At 36.8% G+C, this 22937-nt stretch overlaps 1 protein-coding gene across 5 annotated transcripts in view; it reads left to right on the top strand.

Moving 5' to 3' along the window:
* The window catches only part of VPS13D (vacuolar protein sorting 13 homolog D), a 349290-nt gene that overhangs the window by 196312 nt on the left and 130041 nt on the right, over nt 1–22937 (top strand). For all 5 annotated transcript variants that reach the window (XM_074218409.1, XM_074218411.1, XM_074218410.1 and 2 more), the window contains 8 exons: nt 1962–2125; nt 3096–3204; nt 8803–8982; nt 9534–9650; nt 10187–10336; nt 13406–13555; nt 14449–14545; nt 18193–18341. In XM_074218409.1, the coding sequence (XP_074074510.1) occupies nt 1962–2125; nt 3096–3204; nt 8803–8982; nt 9534–9650; nt 10187–10336; nt 13406–13555; nt 14449–14545; nt 18193–18341 (1116 nt within the window). The remainder of the gene's footprint in view (nt 1–1961; nt 2126–3095; nt 3205–8802; nt 8983–9533; nt 9651–10186; nt 10337–13405; nt 13556–14448; nt 14546–18192; nt 18342–22937) is intronic.

Below are 22937 nucleotides of genomic sequence, written 5' to 3'. Positions count from 1 at the left end.
TGGCTCTGCAGACTGCTTTAGAAAACCACAAAATAACATCATCTTTGTTATATTGTATTTTAATTTATTTTGTTAAACATTTCCCAGGTAAATTTAATCTTTTTGGACTGCAAATTTTATACTTCTAAAAGTCACTAAGCAAAATTATATTAAACTTAGATGATTAGGAAGCACTTGATTGATCTTGTAGGAATTCAGGCATTGTTATACATATCAATTATGGCATAGAACTGTAGATGTAAAAGATTTGGGGCTACATATCTAGAACTTAAAGGCATCAAGAATCATCTTGGTTCACTGTCTCATTTAATATATGAGCAAACTGGGGGCCAGAAAGTGCAAATGACTTATCTAAGCTCACACAGTGAGTAGAGCCAGCATTTGAACTTAGTTCTTGTGATTGCAAGTTAAATGTTCTTTGACTACACTGTGTAAAGACACAGAGATATCTGCACTAACAAGAAGGTAGCCTTTTGTAGGTAGCATTTTTGTTCTACCTTTTTTCCCCTAGGTTATTTTATTTTTTCCAACTATATGCAAAGAGTTTTCAATATTCTTTTTGCAAACTTTTGAGTTCTGCCTTTTCCTACCACCCTTCCTTCCCTCCCTCTCTCCCCATGGCAGAGATATAGGTTGTATATTTCCATATTAGTCATGGTATGTATATATTTCCATATTAATCATGATATGAAAGAAGAATCAGAACCAAAAAGAAAAAAAAAAGTTTTAAAAAGTGAACATTGGATCCTTTACTCTGCATTTAGACTCTTGAGTTTTTTCTCTGGATGGGGATAGCATTTTCCATCACAAGTCTTTTAGAATTGTCCTTGATCATTTGTTTTTGTCATTTTAGCCAATCTTATAAGGGTACCTTAAAGTTGTTTAATTTGCATTTCTGTAATGAATAAGAATGTAAAATCATTTTTTCATATGACTATAGATAGCTTTAGTTTCTTTGTCTGGAAACTGCCTGTCCATATCCTTAACCATTTATCCATTGTAGACTTTTATTCTTATAAATTTGACTCACTTCTTTTCATGTTTTAGAAATGAATCCTTTATCAAAAAAATATTAGTGGTGAAAATTATTATACAGCTTTCTTCATTCTTTCAAATATTGGTTGTATTGGTTTTATTTGTGCAAATGGTTTAATGTAATTTAATGTAATCAAAATTTTCCATTTTGCAATTTATAATGTTCTTTATCTCTTATCTGGTTATAAACTCCTCCTCTCTCCCGAGATCTGACAGAAACTATTCCTTGTTCTACTAATTGGCTTATGGTTTCACCCTTTATGTCTAAATCTGTACTCATTTCTACTTTATCTTCGAATAGGATGTTTTGCCCATCTCTTTTTGTTTATTCAGAATTTAATTCTATATCATCAATGCAGAATGTGGCTGTTTTATAAAATGCTTTTGGAGTCATTTAAATTTCAGATAAGTTAGCTTCCATAGCTGGAATGTTATTCTTTCTGCCTCATAGAATTCTGGGCTTCTCTCAGACTCCAGTTCTAGAAGCTTTTCTTTATCCTTCTAGGCAATAGTTCCCTCTCTCCCAAATGAAATTACTTTATATATGTTTTGAATCTTCTCTATGTAATTATGTCCTCCCAGTAGAGCCTAGTTTCCTTGAGGGTAGGGATTTTTTTGTCTTTGTCTTCCCACGGCCTAGCACAGCACTTGTTCAATAGAAGATGCTTAATCAAATACTTGTTGAATTTATTTAAATTGGAATTTCCTTCTTCCTCTCTTTCCCAAATATCATCATGTAACTAATAATAAAATAAGGATTACAAAAGGATGCATGAAATGGAGATTATTTCTTGAACATCTTCCTATTACAATATGAGTGAAGGCAAAAACTGCCTCCTGAAGCCTGTGGTTCTTCCAACTTCAGCTGATGAGAGTCTCAAATTCACAAGATTACCATTTTGTTTTTTCCTGTGTGCACACTCCAGGAAACAGGAAAGCGGTCTCAGCTGTGGAGGATGACTGCGGCTGGCATGTTGGTCCATGAAGGTTCTTCAGTTCCTCATAACCCTAATAAGCCTGCAGCTTCTCGATCCATTGAAGGGTCTGCCATTCTAGATATAGCTGGTCTTGCTGCTGTTACAGATAACAGGTTATTATCAAGGCAGTTTTGTGTAAATAGTCATAGCTAACAAATTTAGATTGAGGACAGCTCTGCAATTCTAAAGCTGAGATTGAAATAAATCATTAACAATAAAATAAGACAAATAGTACTTGAAATGGTGAACTTTTTTAGAAAAGATCATTTAATTTTGGTTTTCCCATCTGTAAGACCAGGCGCTTTTATTTATTTAAAATGTATATCTTGGGGAGGCTAGGTGGCACAGTGGATAAAGCACCATCTCTGGAGTCAGGAGTACCTGGGTTCAAATCCAGTCTCAGACACTTAACTTAATAATTACCTAGCTGTGTGGCCTTGGGCAAGCCACTTAACCTTATCTTCCTTGCAAAAAAAAAAAACATAAAATGTATATCTCACATTCTTCCAGGAGGATTTTAGACAATTCACATCAACTAAAGTATGATACAAAATAAGGCATTTGGGGTAAAATAGAACATAATCTAAAGGAATATAAAAATAGATATGATAGATATTTCTATATTTCACAGAAATGTCTATAAGAAATATAAAAATATGTATTAATGTTTATTATTATTATTATTTCTTGTAGTATATGTTTTCCAAGTTAATACTTGACACCCTTTTTTATTATTTTCCATTTTACTTTATGCCAATTTTTTCCTACCTTTAAGAAATATTCAGGGAGGCAGCTAGGTGGTGCAGTGGATAGAGGACCAGCCCTGGAGTCAGGAGTACCTGAGTTCAAATCTAGCCTCAGATACTTAATAATTACCTAGCTGTATGGCCTTGGGCATGCCACTTAACCCCATTGCCTTACAAAAACTTTAAAAAAAGAAAGAAATATTCAGATTGAGTCCTGACTGTCAAGCATTTCATTAAAATTTAAAAATAGAGGTGTTGCAAGGGAGTATAGCTCAGTTCTATGCAGAAACAAAGATTTTGAAATGACTAGTATTTGTCATTTTCTTTATCTCTCTAGGTATGAGCCTCTGATGCTGAGGAAACCTGATCGTCGGCGCAGTACGACACAGACTTGGAGTTTCCGAGAAGGAAAGCTGACTTGTGGGTTGCATGGACTTGTTGTCCAGGTCAGTACTATTTTGAAGCTTGAGCCCAATTTCCAAGCCCTATGTGAAGATCATTCAACCAATATCCAGACATGATTCACTTGAGATAGGTTTACTCTTAGTAATGAAGAGTCCAGAGTAATTGAAGACTTTTTTTTTAGCAATTGGAAGGCATATTAGGAGCAATCCTGTGAAGTTTTAATCAAAAATCTTCAGAATTGTGCCTGTTCCCAGTTGTTTTTGCTTTCCCATTTAGCTTTTGCTTCTGTGTTCTCTAAGGTATCCAAGAATGACCTAATAAGTGTATTTCCAATAAATGTCAAAATGCATATTACTTCGTTGTTTGAGTATAGTTTTCAGTTTGCCGCCCACTAGTCAAAATCATGACAGTTATTCATATTAAACATTTTTTGGTAAAGCTATTGCATATCTAATGATTCTTCCCTATATCAAAAGCTTTTCTATAGTAGACCATTTTCACATATTTTGCCTTACTTCTTTTTACCAGATTCTCTGACCAATCTGAACTACTTTGATATTCACAGATATGTATATTTTCTCCTTCCCCACCCATACCCATTTTGGTTCACTGTACTCCCCTTCATCTCTTTCTACTAAAATCTCTCCTTTTAATCCTAGCTCAGATTCCTCTTCTTTCATGAAATCCTCCCCAACAGTACCAGTGAAAGTGATTTTCCTTACCTGCTTTCCCCAGCTTTTTGCCTTTGCCTTTACTTTGTACTTATTTCTCTCTTGACTATATCATAATTATTTGTATAACAGGATTGCTGCTCTTTTGAAGAGTAAGCTTTGAATGTAGGACATCTTGTGTGTATTATCCTTGTATCTTTAAAAGTGGGGAGAAATTCAGAAGATGGATAAAGACAGAACTTCAGTGCTCTTATTTCTTTGTTTTTCTTTGTTTTCTCAACTTTGAATGAGAAAAGACTTATATTTAAGAACACAGAAGAGTTGGGAGTTGATATTCAAAGTAACTCAAAATATTAACGTGCAGATAGCTATCCTTGATGAGTTCAGTCAGTTCATGTGATTGTTGTCTGTGGATGATAGGTGAAGGATTGTGGAAAATGACAGAAATACCACATATTTCAAAGGGCCACTAGATGGCGCCATAGTTCCTGGAGTAAAGAGACTTCCCTTCCCGAGTTCAAATCAGGCCCCAGATCAGTTTTCAACCCTCTGAAAAATGAACTGGAGAAGGAAATGTCCAACCATTCCAGGATCTTTGCTAAGAAAACCCGCAAGTGTCTAGAAAAGGAAAGACAACAAAGAAACATGGTGGTTTTAGCAGTATAAACTGCATCAAATTTTCCTTTTCCCCCTTTTTGACAAGATTGTAAGACTAATTGGAAAGGGAAATATTGTAGATCTGTAACTTGCCTTAATTTTTGCAGAGCTCTTGATCAAACCCTACATGGTCTTTCTGTGGAAAAGATGTTAGGCCATAGATTAAGGAGCTGGATGGTTGAGTAGATTCAGAACAACCTGAAATGGCCAGCACTAAAGTATAGTCCTTCATGTTTTGACCTGTCTTTGGATCCCTAGACCTTGACACTGCCTGGCACCTAGGAAGTGCTAATCAATGCTTCTTGATTGACTGTCTTGTATGCCAGTTGATTGAGTTTCCAGGAGAGGGAATGCCCCAGGGATTAGCCACTTGTCCTCTACTGTTGAATATTTCATCAATGACTTGGAAAGACATATCAGTCAAGTTTGTAGATGATAAGAAATTGGGAAGAATTGTAAATATACTTGATTACAGAACCAGTTCCTACCCCCTCCCCCAAATCTTGACAAGCTAGAACGTGGGGGCCATTTCTTATAAATTAAAATTAAATGGTGACATCTTAGACTTGGGATTTATTAAGTTTATTCACTTCATAAACTCTGAGGGTTTTAATGGCTTACAAGCTTAATAGGAATTATCAATGTGGAATCCAAGAAAGCTAATGTAACCTTAGATTTTTTTAAGAGGGGTACAGTGTCCACAGTTGATGAGGTGAGAGTTCTGATGGCCACATCTGGATTATTGTTTTCAATGTAGGGCCACATACTATGAGTACCATGTTTTATGGAACATAAACTCAAGGGCTTCCAAAAGAAGACAACCAGAATGGTGAGAAATTTTGAGTTTCTCAAGTCTTAGAAGGACCAATTCAGAGAATCACTATGGTATGAAAAGTTCTGTGAAGTTGGGGTTCAACATGTTTATCTGTCTTTAAGTATTTGAAGGGTTGTTAAGTCAAAGTAGGATTAAAAATTTTCTACTTGGCCCCAAAATGCAGAATTAAAAGTGGTAGTTGATAGTTGCAGAGACAAATTTAAGCATAATGTGAAGAAAATAGTTTTAAGAAATACAGCTCTCCCAAAGTGACTTGTGCTGCTTTAAAGAGGCAATAGAATTATCTCTCACTGGAGGTCTTCAAGCAGTAGCCAACCAGATGGCCACTTGTCAGTTATGGTGGAGAGGGGATCTTGAGGAGTTATAATTTTGGATTAGATAGAAGCCTCTGGAGTTCCTTCCAGCTCTGAAGCTTTGTGATTGGGAGAATTCATGGTATGTTTTTCTTAGGTAGAAAGTAAGTTGTTCTTCCATGTGATAAATTGATTTTTATAGCAAAACGTGCTCTGGGGCTGATATCAAGTTTGTTGTGTTCCGGCTGTCAGAGCAGCCCCTGACTACTATTGAGTAAAACTGTACTTTCTTTACTCCTATTGCCCTGAGCTCTTTGGATCAAAGACAAGCTCCCTGCTATATGAGGCATACATCTGGAACAGATTTGTGATTTTTCAATTAGCATTACAATTCATCCTTTTTGAGGTAAAAGAGGCCTTGTTAGAATCATTGAGTCCCGTGTCTGATGCATCTTTTATTTCTGATGTTTCTAAAATCCTCATAATCCTCTGTGTATATAGTCTTCCTCTCTTTTCCTGTACTCCCAAATAAATCCTTCCTTGGTAGATTTTTTAAAGTTGATTTAAAAGGAAAAACCTCAGAGATCTTGTTTTATTTGGGGAAATAAATTTGTCTTAATCTATTTATTATGACCAATACATTAAGTAAAAAAGTTAAAGCAATGTCTGACAATACCCTTATAAGGAAGTATTATGCACTTTCTTTTTTAACCTTTACCCCCTCATAAAATCACTATCCATGATGAAACCTGCCCTGCAAATTAACAAATGAAAGGTTTTTGCTTTTTTTTTTAAACTCACTTTTTGAAGTCTGGTATGAGGAATTAACAAAGCAAGCAAATGTGGAATCTCTTCTCCACCCTCTTGTCTAACTTGTCTGTTCCCTGGTTTATGGAAGTGATATAGCTTCAGTTTAGTCTGCATTTAGGGTTATTTTGCCATAATATCCTGAATCTCCTGGGCTTTTTTGATATTCTTTCCCCTACACCTTGTTTTAGAAAAGCCCTATCCTCAAAGTATTCTGGTATGTTGTCTAACCCTAGACTTTGGGATACTTATTCATTCCTGTCTTGGGAGTTTTTCTGCTCTGGAATTTGCTTCTTGTTGGAAGGATATGTGATAGGCTATGGTAGCCTGCTGTGCTTTTCTAATAAGTTTCAGTTGTTTTTTAAACTCCATGAGATGATGACTTAAAGAGAAAGGGCCTTGGCTGTTTTTTAGCTCTTTATATGATTAGTGTGTTCTCAGCTCTTCCCTGGTGCCTCCTTATTTCATGGTGGAGACTCTGGCTTCTCAGAGGGTCTGTCAGAGGAGCACAAAGACCTGCTGATCCAAGTTGGAAGAGTCTCATTGATGACCCTTTCTTCACTAGGTCCTGAATATTTTTGATTACAGTAGCTCATAATGAATGGCATTGATTAAGGTACAGAGGGGAATGTGATCTGTGGGAGTCACTACATTTGGTAAAAAAATATGGAATCTTTGGAGTAGTGAATAAATGTTGAATGTATGACATTGAATGGTTAACTAAAGAAAGTTGAGTAAAGCAATGTAGATAAAACATCTGTGGGAACAGTATAAGATCCAAGCACACTTCCCCCAAAACTTACTGTTTAACTCAGCTTTAAGTGTCTTTAAAGTGATTTAAGAATATACTTGCAGACAACTTCATTTGGGTATTACAGTGAAGGTCTTGATGATGAATCAAAATATGTTAATAACTTAATCTTTTTAAAGTATAAAAAGGAACATTGATTTATAAGTTTCAGTTTAACAGATGAAATTAGACCTTCTGAGCTTTAGGGCAGAGAAAAAAAGCAATATGACATTACAGAGATGCTAGAAGCATTCCCAAGAATCAACTCTGCAAAATGAGAGTTTGTGGGAATTGGAGGCTACTCTAGCAAGGAAGAATCAGAAGGCTTTGCTAAAAGTTTAAAATAATTCTTGCTAAACAAGAATTTAAGTAGGTTGAGGTACTTTTTTCTTCAGAGACATAGTCATTTAAATAAGAGTTATTGGAGGAGTGATTACTAAGATGTTGCTCTTCTTGTCTGTAGTTGAGGTAGCCTTAAGCTAGTCATGAAAATTGGTCAGATTAAGGGAAGTGGAAGTCCTTGGGAGTATGGAAATAGGCAGGAGTTGTGCTAGTGAAAATGATTTTGAGCTAGCTATTGATTGACCTTAGTATAAAAGATAGAGAAGGCCTAGAGGTCTAGAGATGAAGGATCTAGGCAGGAAAGAATGAAATCTTAAGAACATGAGGTGTTTGCTAAGTAATTTATTTCATCAAAATGAATTCAGTAAACATATAATAAGCACCAGGCTCTGTGCTAAGTGCTGGAGTGACAATAGAAGGATTTTGGAAAGTGATAGAGGACAAGCCAGCTTCTAGAGTTGGGTCTCATGGGAGGAAAAACAGGAATGGCCTGCTTTGGAGAAGCAGGTTTCTTCAAGAAAAAGCTAGGTTTCAGGGAATAACAGAGGAGAATTCCAAAGGAAAGAGGAGGATGGGGCCTGGGTAGGCTGTGGCTGAGCTGAAGAAGGATGAAGGAAATGGAGAGAAAGCAGGGAAAGACATTTTTACCCAGGCATAAGATGCTCCTAAGACATAGGAAGTAGGAGTTTGTTAGAGTGAAGATCAAATGGCAGCAAGGTTTTAATTAGAATGGTGTGTGAGATCCTCTATGGATCCTCAGGGGAAAGGGGGTTGGCTCAGGGGCAAGGATAGATTGGGTTCACAACTGCTGTTACTTGAGTAATTACTCTTAAGTGGAACACTCCTAGGTGCTCAGGGGAACAAGCGAACTATATCCTTGCCCTCTTAAGATTTTACTTTGGAAGGGGTAAGAAGATGGCAGAAGGTATATACCTTCTTTGCCACTGATGCCAGGCATTTCATGTGGCATAGGTACCCAAATGAGAAGACCTGGAAGAAGAACATGATGTCCACATGGAACACTGGGAAAGGCAACAGCCCAAGGTCAAGCAAAGTAGTAGAACCAGGATGGTCATATTCTTCAGGGAAAGAGCAGGGGAAGGGGAGTAGTAGTATCTTCCTCATAGCTCTATGTCAATGCCTAAGGCAAAACCCTGGTTGTATGGTGCTATTTCTGACTCTGCTTTTCGTGTGACACAATTTTATCTTTTTTCCCTTACACTCTTTATTTTGTCAACTTCTAGGCAAAAGGAGGACTCTCTGGTTTATGTGATGGTGCAGAAGTTGTTCTTGGTCCTGATATTTCTTTGGAGCTTTTGGGACCAGTTCCACCTGAGCAACAATTTATTGATCACAAAATGAGGCCTGGATCTGGAATGTTAGCTATTAAAGTTATTCCAGATGGACCAACTCGGGTACTCCAGGTGACGATTATCTCTTATATATACCTGATGAACTCAATGTGTTTCTTCTTTTTAAAGGGATGTTTAACTTTCTCTAATAAAGTCCAACCCACTGTGACTCCTAACTGGTTGTAACTTCTGGTGTCACTTTTTTACAGTTTTATATAAAAATTTTATGTAAGAAAAAGGTAAAAATTATATAGTGTCTGCCAGCATGGGAATTTCTTGGATCAATTTTTGTTTTGTCTTTTTATAAAAAAAAAAAATACCACCCCCACTTTTACATTTATCCTCTGGAAAAGAACATGGTGGAATTATTTTTAACATTACAATATATCTATGATATCTACAATATATCTACAATATATCTATATCTATACATTGTAATAATTAAACCTTAGACAGGATATTATACTTATAAAGTTTTGAACTTCATGCTAATATGTTTCAGTGCTTAATGTTTAGAATTTTTTTAAGCTGATCCAGAAATATGAACTTTCATTATACCCATGTAGAATAGATTTGGCATTAAAAATATAAAGCAAGCTTCTTAGTAGTCCATTTGATTTTAGATAACAGACTTCAGCCAGCGGAAAAGTAACCGTACATCATATGAAATGGATGACCTTCCTGTTACTGAACAAGAGTTACAGAAGTTTAAAAGCCCAGATACAGAGCAGGAGCTGGAAGTAAGATCCAAACCTCAAGCTTTATGTTTTGACTTTCAGTATTTAAACACAATTTCCCTCTGGTTTTACCCTACCCCCCCCCATCTTCTTTTAAATATGATTTGCTATTTAAATACAGCAAATGTTGTCACTTGGTTATATCTTGCATCACAAATATGTGAATGCTTTTTGCAAATGACCTTTTATGTTAATTCAAACAATTTGTTCCATCATAGAACATGTTATTACAAAGAAATAGCTTTAGTTTAAGATAGCATAGCATTTGAGGTAGAGGAAAAAAGGAAATGGAAGGGGCTTTTGCACTTCTCACTGATCCTGAGAGATCCTGCCTTTGGAAAGAAAAACAAATTTTAAAGAAACAAAATCAAATAGCATGTAACTTGTGTTCACTCTAAGAAGTTGGGGTGCTGAGGTGGGAGGTGTCAAGATTATCTAAGGGAATGGACATGCCAACTTCCTTTCCTCATTCTCAACTCATCACCTTGAGTATTTGTTTTTAAATAGTGCTCAGTTTGGGGCATTTTCTTTTTATTTAGGTTCTTGTGAAACTAGAAGGTGGAATTGGATTGTCTTTAATTAATAAAACACCAGAAGAGCTAGTCTTTGCCAGCCTGACAGGAATCAATGTTCACTACACACAACTTGCAACCAGTCACATGCTTGAACTCAGCATTCAGGATGTACAGGTAAAAGGAGAGATTTTAGAACTTACTGTTGTTTTGTTTTTGTTTTCATCTATGGCACTAAACTGAAACCAGGAATGAGTGCTTGAAAGGCCGTAAAGGTTTAAACAGAAATGTCTTACTCTTTTCTGTGACACAGTTATGTGGAGTCATTTATAGTTGTTACTCATCAGCTATTCATCACTCATTTTTTATAAGAAAAGGAAAAGTATTTTTTTTTAAAAACAAAGGTTTATTATTGTTCGGTTGTTTTTTCAGTCATGTCAAGCTCTTCATTACCCCATTTGGGGTATTTTTGGCAAAGATACTGGAATGGTTTGCCATTTTAATCCCAGCTTATTTTAAAAATGGGAAAACTGAGGCAATTAAGGTTGACTTGAGTTACTGAGCATTACCCAGCTAGTAAGTGTCTGAGGCCAGATCTCCCTGACTCCAGGCCTGGCATGCTGTCCACTGTGCTGCCTGACTACCCAAAGGATTTGTATATATTTTTATAATTCTCATAAAGTACAATTCTCAAGGTGACTGCTGAGTCTGAAAAGTTTCTTGCCATTAAACAGAATTGGAAATTTGAGAAATGGACGCACAGTAAAGACCGTTCTGGTCATTTTCTCTCTTTGTGGAGAAAAAAAAAAACAGTGGCCAGAACCTCAGCAGGTGGGATTGAAGGTCAGCATGAGGAAGAAATCCTAGAATGTGTGATCAAGGGAAATTCTGCTCTTGGCTTTTAAAAGAAAGTAATTTGTTAACTATCTGAGATGATTCATGTTGTGGTCTGCTTTGAGACAAGGAATGGATTTAATGATCCCCAAAGGTCTCAGCCATTCTCTGATTTAAAAGAAATAAATGTATCTATATCCCATTGTAGAATCATTCTGGAACATTCTCTTCCTCTCCCCATCCTCCCACTCTCCTTTCATTTGAAATAAGCTAAATGATCAGAAAAATAGTGCAAAAACACTATGTTCCCATCCCAAAGTGAAAAGTCTACATTCTTATTAACAGTATACAGTGCATCCCCTCCAGTCCCTTTCATGTCATATAAATCAGAACTGAAAGTCTTTTACTTTTTTTTTTAAGGAAGGTTTTTCCTGAAAGCCTTTTTCAAAATATTTTTGCTTTTATCTGTATGTACTAGAGAAGAGTTCAAACTAATGTCTTGCTCTTTGGGATGGATCCAAAAGTTAATATTCTGCATTTGTGCTATTTCTTTGTCTTTGTTCATTAAAAAAAAAAAAACTTTATTGGGGAAATTCATGAAACCCTTTACTCTTCATTAATCTTAAAGAAAAAACCCACAACAACCCAAAAGCCTTAACTATGACTCCCATTAAAAATAAGTGTAATGTAGAGAAAAAACTTTTTTTCTGCTTAGTTGGTAAGATTTCATTATCCTTGTGTATCACAAATTGCAGGAAATACTCATATTTGGACCCTATTTGAAATGTCTTGGAGTTTTACTTGTATGGAGTGTTTTGAGAGAACAACAAAGAAAATAGAAGATAATAATTTATCCAGAAGGAGATTATAATCTAGTTAGGAAGTTGAAACAAGAAGAGGAGATCAAAGGCTTGTACTAATACCTGGAAACTTCTTGCCAATATAATATTATTTTCTTTAGAAAATTAGATAGAATTTAGATAGATCAAAAACAGTGGTTATGGTGAATGCCAAACAACATCACAATACAATTGAAATTATATCTTAACAAACTAATAAATCATAATACATAGGGGATTCTGATAGGAGAAAGTATGAGGTCCACAGGTATACATTATATATGTTTTTTGAATTTTCTCAGTATAACAAGCAGTTGTGTTGATTTTATCCTCCCAAAATGCTATTTGTTATATGGAATGACACTCTGGCATGAAGAGGGATGTTTGGAATAACTAAGTGAGATTAAGAAAAAGAAGGCATCAATAAAAATGTATTTAAAAAAACAAAAACACATTGAGAATGTCTTTCAGAATCATCTGTGTTTTTATTCAGTCATTTTCCATCTTGTTCAATTCTTTGTGACCCTATTTGGGGTTTTCTTGGCAAAGATACTGGAATAGTTCACCATTTCCTTCTCTAGATCATTTTCTAGATGAGAAGACTGAGGCAAACAGGGTTCAATGACTTGTCCAGGATTACACAGTTAAAAAAGTGTCTCAGAAGATGAGTCATCCTGACTCCAGACCTGCTACTCTATCCACTGTGCCACCCAGGTGCCTTTAAGAAAACCCATTTAATAATTTCTGGTGTCAATGACTTGATATTGAAATACCTTTAAAGCTCTTCTGTTTCCACAAATGGATATTCATGATTTGACCATTTGTTTTTCTGCTCTTTGTTGACATTGTTGTCTAAGTTCACATGGAAGTTGCCTATTGAGGCAACTTTCTATTCATTCTTGGATCTTAAGTTTTTCATATACTCCTTTCATAGGTAAATTATTTTTGGTTCCATACTGTGAATCCAGAAATATACATGTCATTGATTTTTCACATTTTTCAGAGAATTGAAATCTGCTTATGCCAAAAGTATTTCTAAGGATTTGAGGCTAATTTTTTAATTCTTCAACAGTGATGATCCTGTTTGTGGTGCTGATAAAATTTGAGAGGATATTAGCAGTCAGTGAAGAATAGTGACTTTACAGCACTTATGTGCAAAATAAAAATTCACAATCATTCCTTTTTGCAGAAAATTCATTGGCAGAGGTTAGAGTAGGCACACAACGCTTTCAGTATTAGACTGTCAGGTACTCAGGGAACTATGTCAAAGGAACATAGTTCCTAATATCATTCATTAAATTCATGCTTAGTACTGGGAGGAAAGAAGATTCTTGGATGAGCCTATCATTCTTTGATTAAAAGCTGTTTCCATTCACTAGCCATTCTAAATGGCTGATTCTCTGCTTTTAGTTGACTGAGAGCAAGGAAAGTAAATTTTTTTCTGATTGTTAATTGAGAGAGGAGCATAAAAAATAGCATCGATATCTTTTTGACTAATGTGCATATTATGTGACCCCAATATAGAATGAATGTTCTGTCTTAAGATGTTTCTCTTTGACTCTTTCTGGGATAGGTGGACAATCAGCTCATTGGCACCACTCAGCCCTTCATGCTTTTTGTAACCCCTTTGAGTAATGAGAATGAATTCATTGAGATGGGCCCAGCTGTACAAGTCAATGCAGTCAAGTTCCCTAGTAAGAGTTCCCTGACTAACATCTACAAGGTAAGCTTGTCTCAGGCAGAGTTTGACATGTTTTGATGTTTTTTTAGAGCCAAATGTCAAAAGCTACCAGCATTTTGAGTAGCAATGGTGTGGCCCTTTCTACAAATGTAGAATGTGTAGAAGGACTGCTGTCTTGAAACACCTTACTGCATTCTTAACTTCTAAAGGTTGATAAAAAACTAGATGGTAGTAGAATGCTTATGAGGGTCATAAATTCCTCATCATTTCCTCAGTAAAATACAACTTCATCTCTTGATCAGACTCAGATATGATCCTGATAGATTCAGAAAGGGAGAACTGCTTATGGACCATCATTGCCATGGAGAGGGACTAGCAGAGAGTGGCATCAAGGGACTGACTGTCAGTCAAGTCAGCCAAACTATTCATTAAGCACCTGAATAATATGTGCAGAGCAATATGTGAAGCATTGGAGGCAATCCTTTGCTGCAAAGGTAGCTAGCTGCATCTTCAGAAAGACTAGCTAAATTTAAGATCCCCATTGCTGGGGAATTGGTATGAAAGATCACATGCCAATCCCCTGCTCTTGTTGTCAGTAGTGCCTCTGGGCCTGAGACTGAGAAGTCGGTGATCCTGAACCTGACATTAGCTACCATCCATCTAAAGACTGTACTGTAGTCTCATCAGTCACAATGCATCTGAAACCTCAATACAGCTACCCTAGGAACCAAACAATCAGATGTTTATGAAAAACCTGCAGTTTGGGGTTAATTGTAGCTAAGTAGAGAAGAGCCAGAAGTAATTTGGCAGCATATCTCTGGTTATGAAATCATGTGAATAAAGAAATTATGTCATGTCACTGGAGACTTATTAATGGTACAGATGGATGTCCCTTCTGTTATTCACACTGTAAATCAAGATTTGTTTATCTCTAGCATCTGATGATCACAGCTCAAAGGTTCACAGTGCAAATTGAAGAGAAACTGCTCCTTAAACTGTTAAGTTTCTTCGGCTATGACCAAGCAGAATCAGGTAATGCTTAATTCTAATTAATGCCTCGGTGTTTATTCAAGAATGGCATCCCTTTTTTGTCTTTGTGGAAATGAGAAATTTCCTGTTGTCCTAGCCACTCCCTCCTTACCTTTAATCCTGATCTCTAAAGCTTGTTATGACATGCCATGGCAAATGATTATTCCCTAACTAGCTTCTGATTGTAGCAGAAGACAATCCATTTGGGGACCTCAGGTACAACCTCAGGTTAAATTATGGAAGCCATTTTAATGTTACTTTTTTTACATCTCTATCATGATTACTTTAATCTAAAATAACAGCAAAAGTTTTGTAACATTTGTTTTCTATTCTCTGTTTATTAAACAAAGTGAATTATAGAAATCAGAGCCCTATGCCTTGTTTCCCTGGATAATTCTTTTGATCTTACTTATAAAAGAAAACTTTTGAATGCCCTCAACCCCATAACTTCTGGCATCTATACCCCTAAATTTGAATGTAATTTTTAAATTTCTAGTTACTTTACTTTCTATTTGAGTAAGACATTTGCAGAGCCTAAACACCTACAAGGATAATGGGATATAAAGAAGTGGACATTTGTCCTTTTGAAATCCTTATTTGGACTTTTCTCCTAGTTTCAGAAGCCTTTTTAAAAGTGGATAGATATTGGGGGCAGCGTGGTAGTTCATGGATAGAGCACTGGCCCTGGATTCAGGAGGACCCTTGTTCAAATCCTGCCTCAGATACTTAATAATTGCCTAGCTGTGAGATCTTGGGCAGTCACTTAACCCCATTGCCTTACAAAAAGCCAAAAAAAAAAAAAAATGAACAGACACACAGAATTCATACAGAATTCAGCAATGACATTTCCTCAAGTTAGACTAGATATGGATCCTAGAGAAATGTTTGAGTGACTAAGGCTTAAGAACTTAATAACTAGATTGGTTAGGAGTGCCTATAATATCATAAGCACTTAATGATGCTCTTTATTCACGCTTGTGCACAGACTCTGAATTAGAGCATCAAATGTAATGATTGTCAGCAACAAAGTCCCTGACTGTGTATAGAAATTCATTGCTTTTTTGTATTGATTGAGCCAATCCCTTAAGGCCTTGCTTATAAGTTATCTGTTTCTTTTTGCTTCTTTCATGTAGAATTTTGCTTTCAGCTCATCTAGATATGCTATTCTAATACATCATTGTAACGAAACATCTGCAAATGCTAGATCTACTGGATCTATTTATTTATTTATTTAGATTTTTCAAGGCAATGGGCTTAAGTGGCTTGCCCAAGGCCACATGGCTAGGTCATTATTAAGTGTCTGAGGTCAGATTTGAACCCACGTACTCCTGACTCCAAGGCCGGTGCTCTATCCACTGCACCACCTAGCCACCCTCGGATCTATTTTCTGAGGGGAGTTCTTTAGGATTATAGCCTTTCCCTCATTAGAGCATCCCTGCTTCTCAGGGCTATATCTCTCTCTCCTGGGCCTTTCCAGGCAGGCTTCAACATCACTTGCATTAAATAGCTGCCCAATCCCATTCATTTCTGAGGCAAGAGATCCAAATGGGACTCATGTGCTTGTGCTAATGTGGGCCTCAATTTCCTTATATATAAAATGAAAATTGGATTGAATGACTAACTTTATGTCTCATCACATCATATTAAGTGTATATAGGGTATACAGGGAGAACTAGTATGTCTGCTGTGAGGGCTTGCCCAACCCTTTTCAGAACTGCCAGTACATCTGTCACCCAACTCTAACTGTGACTCCAAGAGGCTGTCACATATATATTGCAGCCAAATCCCAGTAAAATCATTTTGGCAGATGAGCTAACCCAGGTCTTAAACGTGTTAGTGAATTTGGAGACTGTCTATCCCAAACCTTCCCCTGGCAGATGAGAAAAATTTGTTCTAGTGAACCAGGACAGCCGAAGCAGACTCTGTGTGCTTAGAACTTGACCAGCCATCAAAGATGCCAGGGTCAGCCACTGCATCACTGACCATCACCAGTTATCCTGACTTTTGTTTTGCTACTGGACTTCAATGACTCTGAAAGAGAGAATGAGGCTGGCTTTTTGTGTAACTCTACTTCACTTAAACCCAATTCACATGTAAGATAAGATATCACTCCCTGATGTCATTAGTCCCCTTCAAAAATGAAAAGGACCAATAACAGGATTCATTCAGACCTGCATGGATAAGATTCATGAACAAAGTAAATGGTAATGAATATATTTATTTTTCCCTCTTCTGGAATTAAAGAAAATCTGCCTTTGCTAACCTGTTGAAATAAACACATGCCTTTAGGAAGAAAGACCTGCTTGTAGTTCAAAGTTTCTAAATTTACTAGTACTATAGTATACTTTCTAGACTAGAGAATTTTTTTTTTATTTTATCTCCTCACTCATTTCTTAACTTCTTACAGTCCAACCTTCAAAGTCATTCCACCAAAACTGCTCTCTCCAAAGTTACTATGTATTTCTTAATTATAAAATTCAGGGACTTTTCCTCTATCCCCATTATATTCAACCTCCTTACAGCCTTTTATACTGTTTTGTTTTGTTTTGTTTTTTTGCAAGGCAATGGGGTTAAGTGGCTTGCCCAAGGCCACATAACTAGGTAATTATTAAGTGTCTGCAGCTGGATTTGAACTCAGGTACTCCTGACTCCAGGGCCAGTGCTCTATCCACTGTACCACCTAGCCATCCCCAGCCTTTTATACTGTTGATCATCCTTTTCCCTTTTGATGCTTTCTTTTTTCTCTGCTTTTGGAATACCCTGTATCCTGGTTTTCCTCCTGCTTTCCAGACTGTTCCTTCCCAGTTTCCTTTGCTGGATCCTGATCTAGCTTATGCTGTCTAACCATAGCTGCCCACTGGACTCTGTCCTGGATCCTCTTCTTTTCTGTACTACTTGATGTTATCATCAACTTTTCTTATATTTGATTACCATATCTATGCTGATAATTCTCAAATCTACCTTTCTTACCCTAACCTATTCTGCCGCTCTCCAGTCTTGCATCTTCAGCTACCTTTTGACCTGGATATCTTAAGACATGACCAGAATTGTACATATTCTCTTTCAACTGAAAATCAACATGTCCAGAATTGTATTCATTCTCTTTCAACTTAAAGTCTCCCCCCAACTCCTAAGTTCTTTATTATATCAAGGACACCACCCTCTTAGTCCCTTATACTCAAAACCTAAGGTTTCATTCTTGACTCTTCATAGTCTCTCACCTTGAATATCCAACCTATTGCCAATGCCTGTTGATTTCATCTTTTCAACATCTGGCAAATATGCTTCATTCTCTCCTATAAACTGCCCCCACTCTGGTGTTGGTCCTCATCAACCCACATCTGGACTATAGTAATAACTGCTGGTGGGTCAGCTTGCCTCCAGGCTCTCCCACCATAATCTATCTTACATGTTGCAACCAAACTGAATTTCCTAAAAAGTAGGTCTGACCATGTCACCCCTTACTCAATAAACTCCAAACTAAGGAAATATTGTACAACAGGACATCCTAGAGTGTAGGCTCATTGCATAAGAATCTTATGCTTACTACTTTCAATAGGTAAGAGTTGAAGTTTCCTTTTTCCAGTAAATTGGAGTATCTCTGTGAGTAATATCTCAATAGGTTCTAACTGTGGTTCTTTTTCTTGCAGAAGTGGAAAATTATGATGAAAATCTTCACGAAAAGACTATTGAACAAGAGGGGACACCAACCCGGTACTACTTTGAGAATCTCAAAATCAGCCTACCTCAGATCAAACTGAGTGTATTTACCTCCAATAAGCTTCCTTTAGATCTTAAGGTAAGCTAGTATCCAAAAGGCAACTATGTGGATGAGTCTCAAAGTAGACTTTTCCATGGGAAAAACATTAACTCTCTGCTTTGTCTTCTAGTATCTTCCTTTCCAGAAATGTTTGTGGTCTCTTATAGGAAGGTGGTACCTGAGAGTTACTTCAGTAGATTTCTCATTCATACGATGGCTACATCAGGAAATAAACAAAGCACCATCTTTGGTTTATTATTATTATTATTATTATCATTATTATTATTATCAAAAAGCATTTATTTTAAGGAACTTCTTTATATCAACCATTAAATACATAACTTTGACTTCTGCCCTTAGGAGCATATGGAATCACAATTTTAAAACTAGAAGGGACTTTTGGAAATTATTTAACCCTTGCTTCATTGTACAGATGAAAGAACTGAGGCCCATTGTCTTATCTAATGTACACAGAGTGTTGATGCCAAAGTGTGAACTAAATTTCTTATCTTCTTGTTCAATCCTCTTTCCTGGGCAGCACATTAACTCCCCGGGCAGTCTGCACCAGGGAGCAGAAATCTTTGGGTGACACTTTGAAATGTCCCAAGTTCTGGAGGGCCCAAGGCAAGGAACCCATTCGTGCTTCTTCCAGCCATCTGAGGAAGCATAGTGCCTTAGGAGACTTACAGTGCTGCTCCTTAATCTGGTTTATTCCCCTTTTCCCATGAATGCTTATACTGAACATGGAAGTGGGGAAAACCATGGGAAAACCACTATCTTGCTAACATACACAAGTATGTACTTGACTTGTGTAACCTTTCAGAATGAGTTTGCTTGATAAAGTATATATTCCCCCCAGATATCTCGGCATTCTCCCAGCAAACTGATGTCAGGCATTTCCTTCCTGATTCTTTTTACATCTCTTAGTAGGAAATCCAGATACTTATCCCAGCAGAAAATTTTTCCTCAAGACTGCTAATGCATTACAATTTTATAAATAAATATTAAAATGTGGACAACAGTTAGGAAAATGTCCCATCTAGGCTCCAAGTCATACTGAAGGAATATTTTGAAAAACTTTTCCCCATTCATTGGTAAACATGTTAAATGGGATCATATGATGAGGGGTATGTGTGTGTGTGTGTGTGTGTGTGTGTGCGTGTGTGTGAATGAGGCTAAACACTGAGTTCAGTGAGATTTAGAACTTCAAGTAATCTAGAAGTCTCCTCTGCACTGGGTCTGAGTTTTTGCTTCCTAGGCCTCAGAACTAATAAAATGGCCTCATTTCAATCTCAGATTTCAAACATAGTAACATCGTTTTGCTAGGATTTCCTAAGAAGGCAATGTGCTCTTTATAGATGAATATGTAATGGCTAAAAGCATGTACTTTGTAATAGCGTCTCATGCTATCTTGAAGAGGAATCATTATAGTTTGATCAAAAAATAACTGTGACTCCGATGTGATTATTCAATCTGATACCCCTTTTCTAGATCAGAGTAGGGTTGTTGCCAACCCCAGAGACAGATCTATATAGATTTACAATGCACCTGGATTCAGTGTTTAATTATATAGTATATATCTCCTGAAGAATTCAGAGTATTCTGATATTTATTTACTTTGATTCCCATTTCACAAAAGGAGAAACTGAGACCTAGAGAGGTCAAGAAACTTAACTTGAGTTCCCACAATTAGGCCATGCCATAGTTCCTCCTGGAATCTAAAGTTGTTAGTACTTTCCATCAATTTATACTATAATTGAAAAACCCAAAGGAGTCCGAGGCTCTCTAAAGTCTTTCACAGATATTGAAAATGAAAGGTGTTTCCCAACTTATAAAAGCTTATAAACAGGCCTTTATCTATTCTGAGGAGTTACAAAAGAAGAGCTTTAATTGAGCAATGTAGTTTGGAAGAAAATCCAGTTTTAAATAGTTGGTGAGAAGGAGGGGGCTAAGGGAAGTTTTAAACAAAGACACTATTTAAAAAAGCTCAGAAGCGTCTTCTCAAAGGCTTGAAATAATTTGTTGGAAAATTTCAGACCCTTAACTTTTTTTCTTTCCTTCCCTAAATAAAAACCAGATTTTTCACAAAAAAGTTCCAGCATTGTTAATTGTATTTCAGAAAGAGCAAGAGAGGGAAATATCCTTGCCGTTTTAAACACTGTCCCAAGAGGGAAATGGGCAAATACCCCATTTCACATAAACAGTCGCTATGTACCATAAATAAACCTTTAAAGAATGAATTCCAGACAGTTTTGTTTAGCCCAGAATAAACTAAGAAAGGAAAGAAGGTGGCCCAGCTCATGATCTCAAATTGTATGGCATATGGGCAGCTATTTCTCCTCCTAACTATAAAGTTTCCTATAAGGCTTCCATAAGCATTCATTTCTGGGGAGGTAGGAGGTAGACAGCTTCTTAGTTTTATTAGGAACCTGTATGCACAGAGCTGCTTTCTCTTAACATCTAGTATTTTATAACAGGAAACCGCCTGCTACTTGTTTAAATAAGCATCAGGTTTGTATACTACTGTATTTGATTAGTCATTGGTTACTGCATAAAAAAGGGCCTATTTAGCCCTCTCTCTCCCCATCATTCATGCAGTTGAATTGACCAGGAATGTAATTTGAGTGACCTCTAGATGGCAGAAGAATTCATACCAGTATGATGCATCCTGGCACCTTTGCATGTGTGGCCCCAAGTCAGTTAAGGGGGAGGACCACAGGGCCAGAGTATGCCCTTGAGTTGACCAAAGAATCTTTATTGGTTTACAAATAGTGAGTACATTTTTTGATGGTCCAAGAATTTTTACAGTACCATAGAAGTACTGAAGTGTTTGGTTAAGTCTTTACTGTATATATTTCCTCTTCCAGTGTTTGGTTTGAGGAAGTCACAGTAAATAACTTTCATGTTTTGGCCTGTTGTTCCTTATCTCACTTCCTGTCTTGTGATAAAAATAATTCTCTAAGAATCAGAGTAGAAAACAGAATTGGATTTGCCTAAAGACTTCGCTTCCCGCTGACTTGAGGAAGAAAATTAAGCCTCAATTTTTCCACTGGAAAATGAGGAAAATCAGACCTGTCTCCTGTCTTCAACTTTGATTAGTGATGCTCAGTGTGATCTGTAGGCAGGCCTTTTAGCACCTACAGAGTTAACGTGCTCTGTACATTAGGATGGCAAAGTGAGGACTTCAGGGTACAAAGTTGTTCAACTGTTGGTACAGTTTAAAAACTTTAATGTTACAAAGCTGTCAGATGTTTTCTTGTCAGATAACTAATAGAAGCCAAGGTACCACTCTGTGGTTATTAATGGAGAGGATTACATGTGCCCCAAACCTGCTTTGGAATCAACACTGACATTTCTGAGAGTCTCAAGTTAGTTGTTACCAACAGAACTCATTCTCCTACCTCATCTCCAATTCTGTCCAGGGCTCATTTTGGCCTTCCAGTTCTTCAGTGTCTTCCTCACCTGCTCCCTCTGCCCACCCCATGACCAGGCATTCCCCACATCTTGATAATTCTATCTACAGATCTCTTGAGTTCTTCCCCCTTCCCTTTACATGTCCTGGTCACCTTTCACATGGACCATTCCAAGAGCATCCTCATTGATCTCTGTCCTTTTAGTTTTTCCAACACAACCTTAAAAGTAATTAGTCTTAAAGTATATATCTAAGATCTCTCTTCTTCACTTCTCTACCTGATCCTCTTTGTAGAATTTTGAAGCCTTCACAGACTGGGTCCTACCTGCCTTTGCAGTTTTACTATATACAAGGAAGTTCATCTTTGCCTGTGTTCCAGCCTCATGTGGGACATCTCCCATCATACAGGCTATCGTCCATGCTTGGGATGCAGTTCCCTCACATCTCTGACTTCTCTTCAAGCTCAATTCAGGAACTAGGAGGCACTTTACGATCCCCTAGCTTTTTGAGCCTCCCCTCCAAAATTAACTTGCCTTTACTTTATATCAGGATATCTAGTATTTCCTTCTTAATTTTCTATCTGTCTGTCTAGTGTTTGGCAGAGTATCTGGTACAGAACAAGTGCCTAATATATTTTCTTGATTGTTTAAAGAAAAATTCTGCTCAAGTTGCCCCTCTACTCTGATATATTTTTAGAACACATAGGTGTGAAGCACTGGATTGGAGCAATTGGAAGGTTTCCTATTCTCTTGGAAGCCTGAAAATAGTAAAGGACTTCCTAAAACTGGTTAGATCTGTAGATTGCTACTCATTTCTGGTGACTAACAAGTGGTAATAATATCAGAAGAATCTAGAAAGAGGTTTCCAAAGATTTCAAAGTCTTAGATAATTAAAGACCTTAAGGATATAGGGAATAACAGGTACTGAATGCTGGAGAAGTTACCAGATATCATTATATAGGTTGGTTTTATTGAACTCTTTTTATGAAATGGGAGGATTCTGTTAGGGTGAATGGTAATTAGAAGTGACTGTAGTATAAAAAGCAAGAGGCATTTATAAATCTACAATGTATAAAATAATGTGTAGATGTGATGTTTTTCAAGGGAAGTCAATTAGCAAGCATTTATTAAATGTGAGGATACAAAGAAAAACATAAACAGTCATCCAAAAAGGACACAGAAATGTTTTAGAGAGGATGCAAAAGGTGAAGTTAGAAAAAAATA

The sequence above is a fragment of the Macrotis lagotis genome, chromosome 1, assembly GCF_037893015.1.
Source record: "Macrotis lagotis isolate mMagLag1 chromosome 1, bilby.v1.9.chrom.fasta, whole genome shotgun sequence".
Lineage (NCBI taxonomy): Eukaryota > Metazoa > Chordata > Mammalia > Peramelemorphia > Peramelidae > Macrotis > Macrotis lagotis.
Note: the sequence above shows the minus strand (reverse complement) of the source record. Positions and strands in the feature narration are given on the sequence as shown.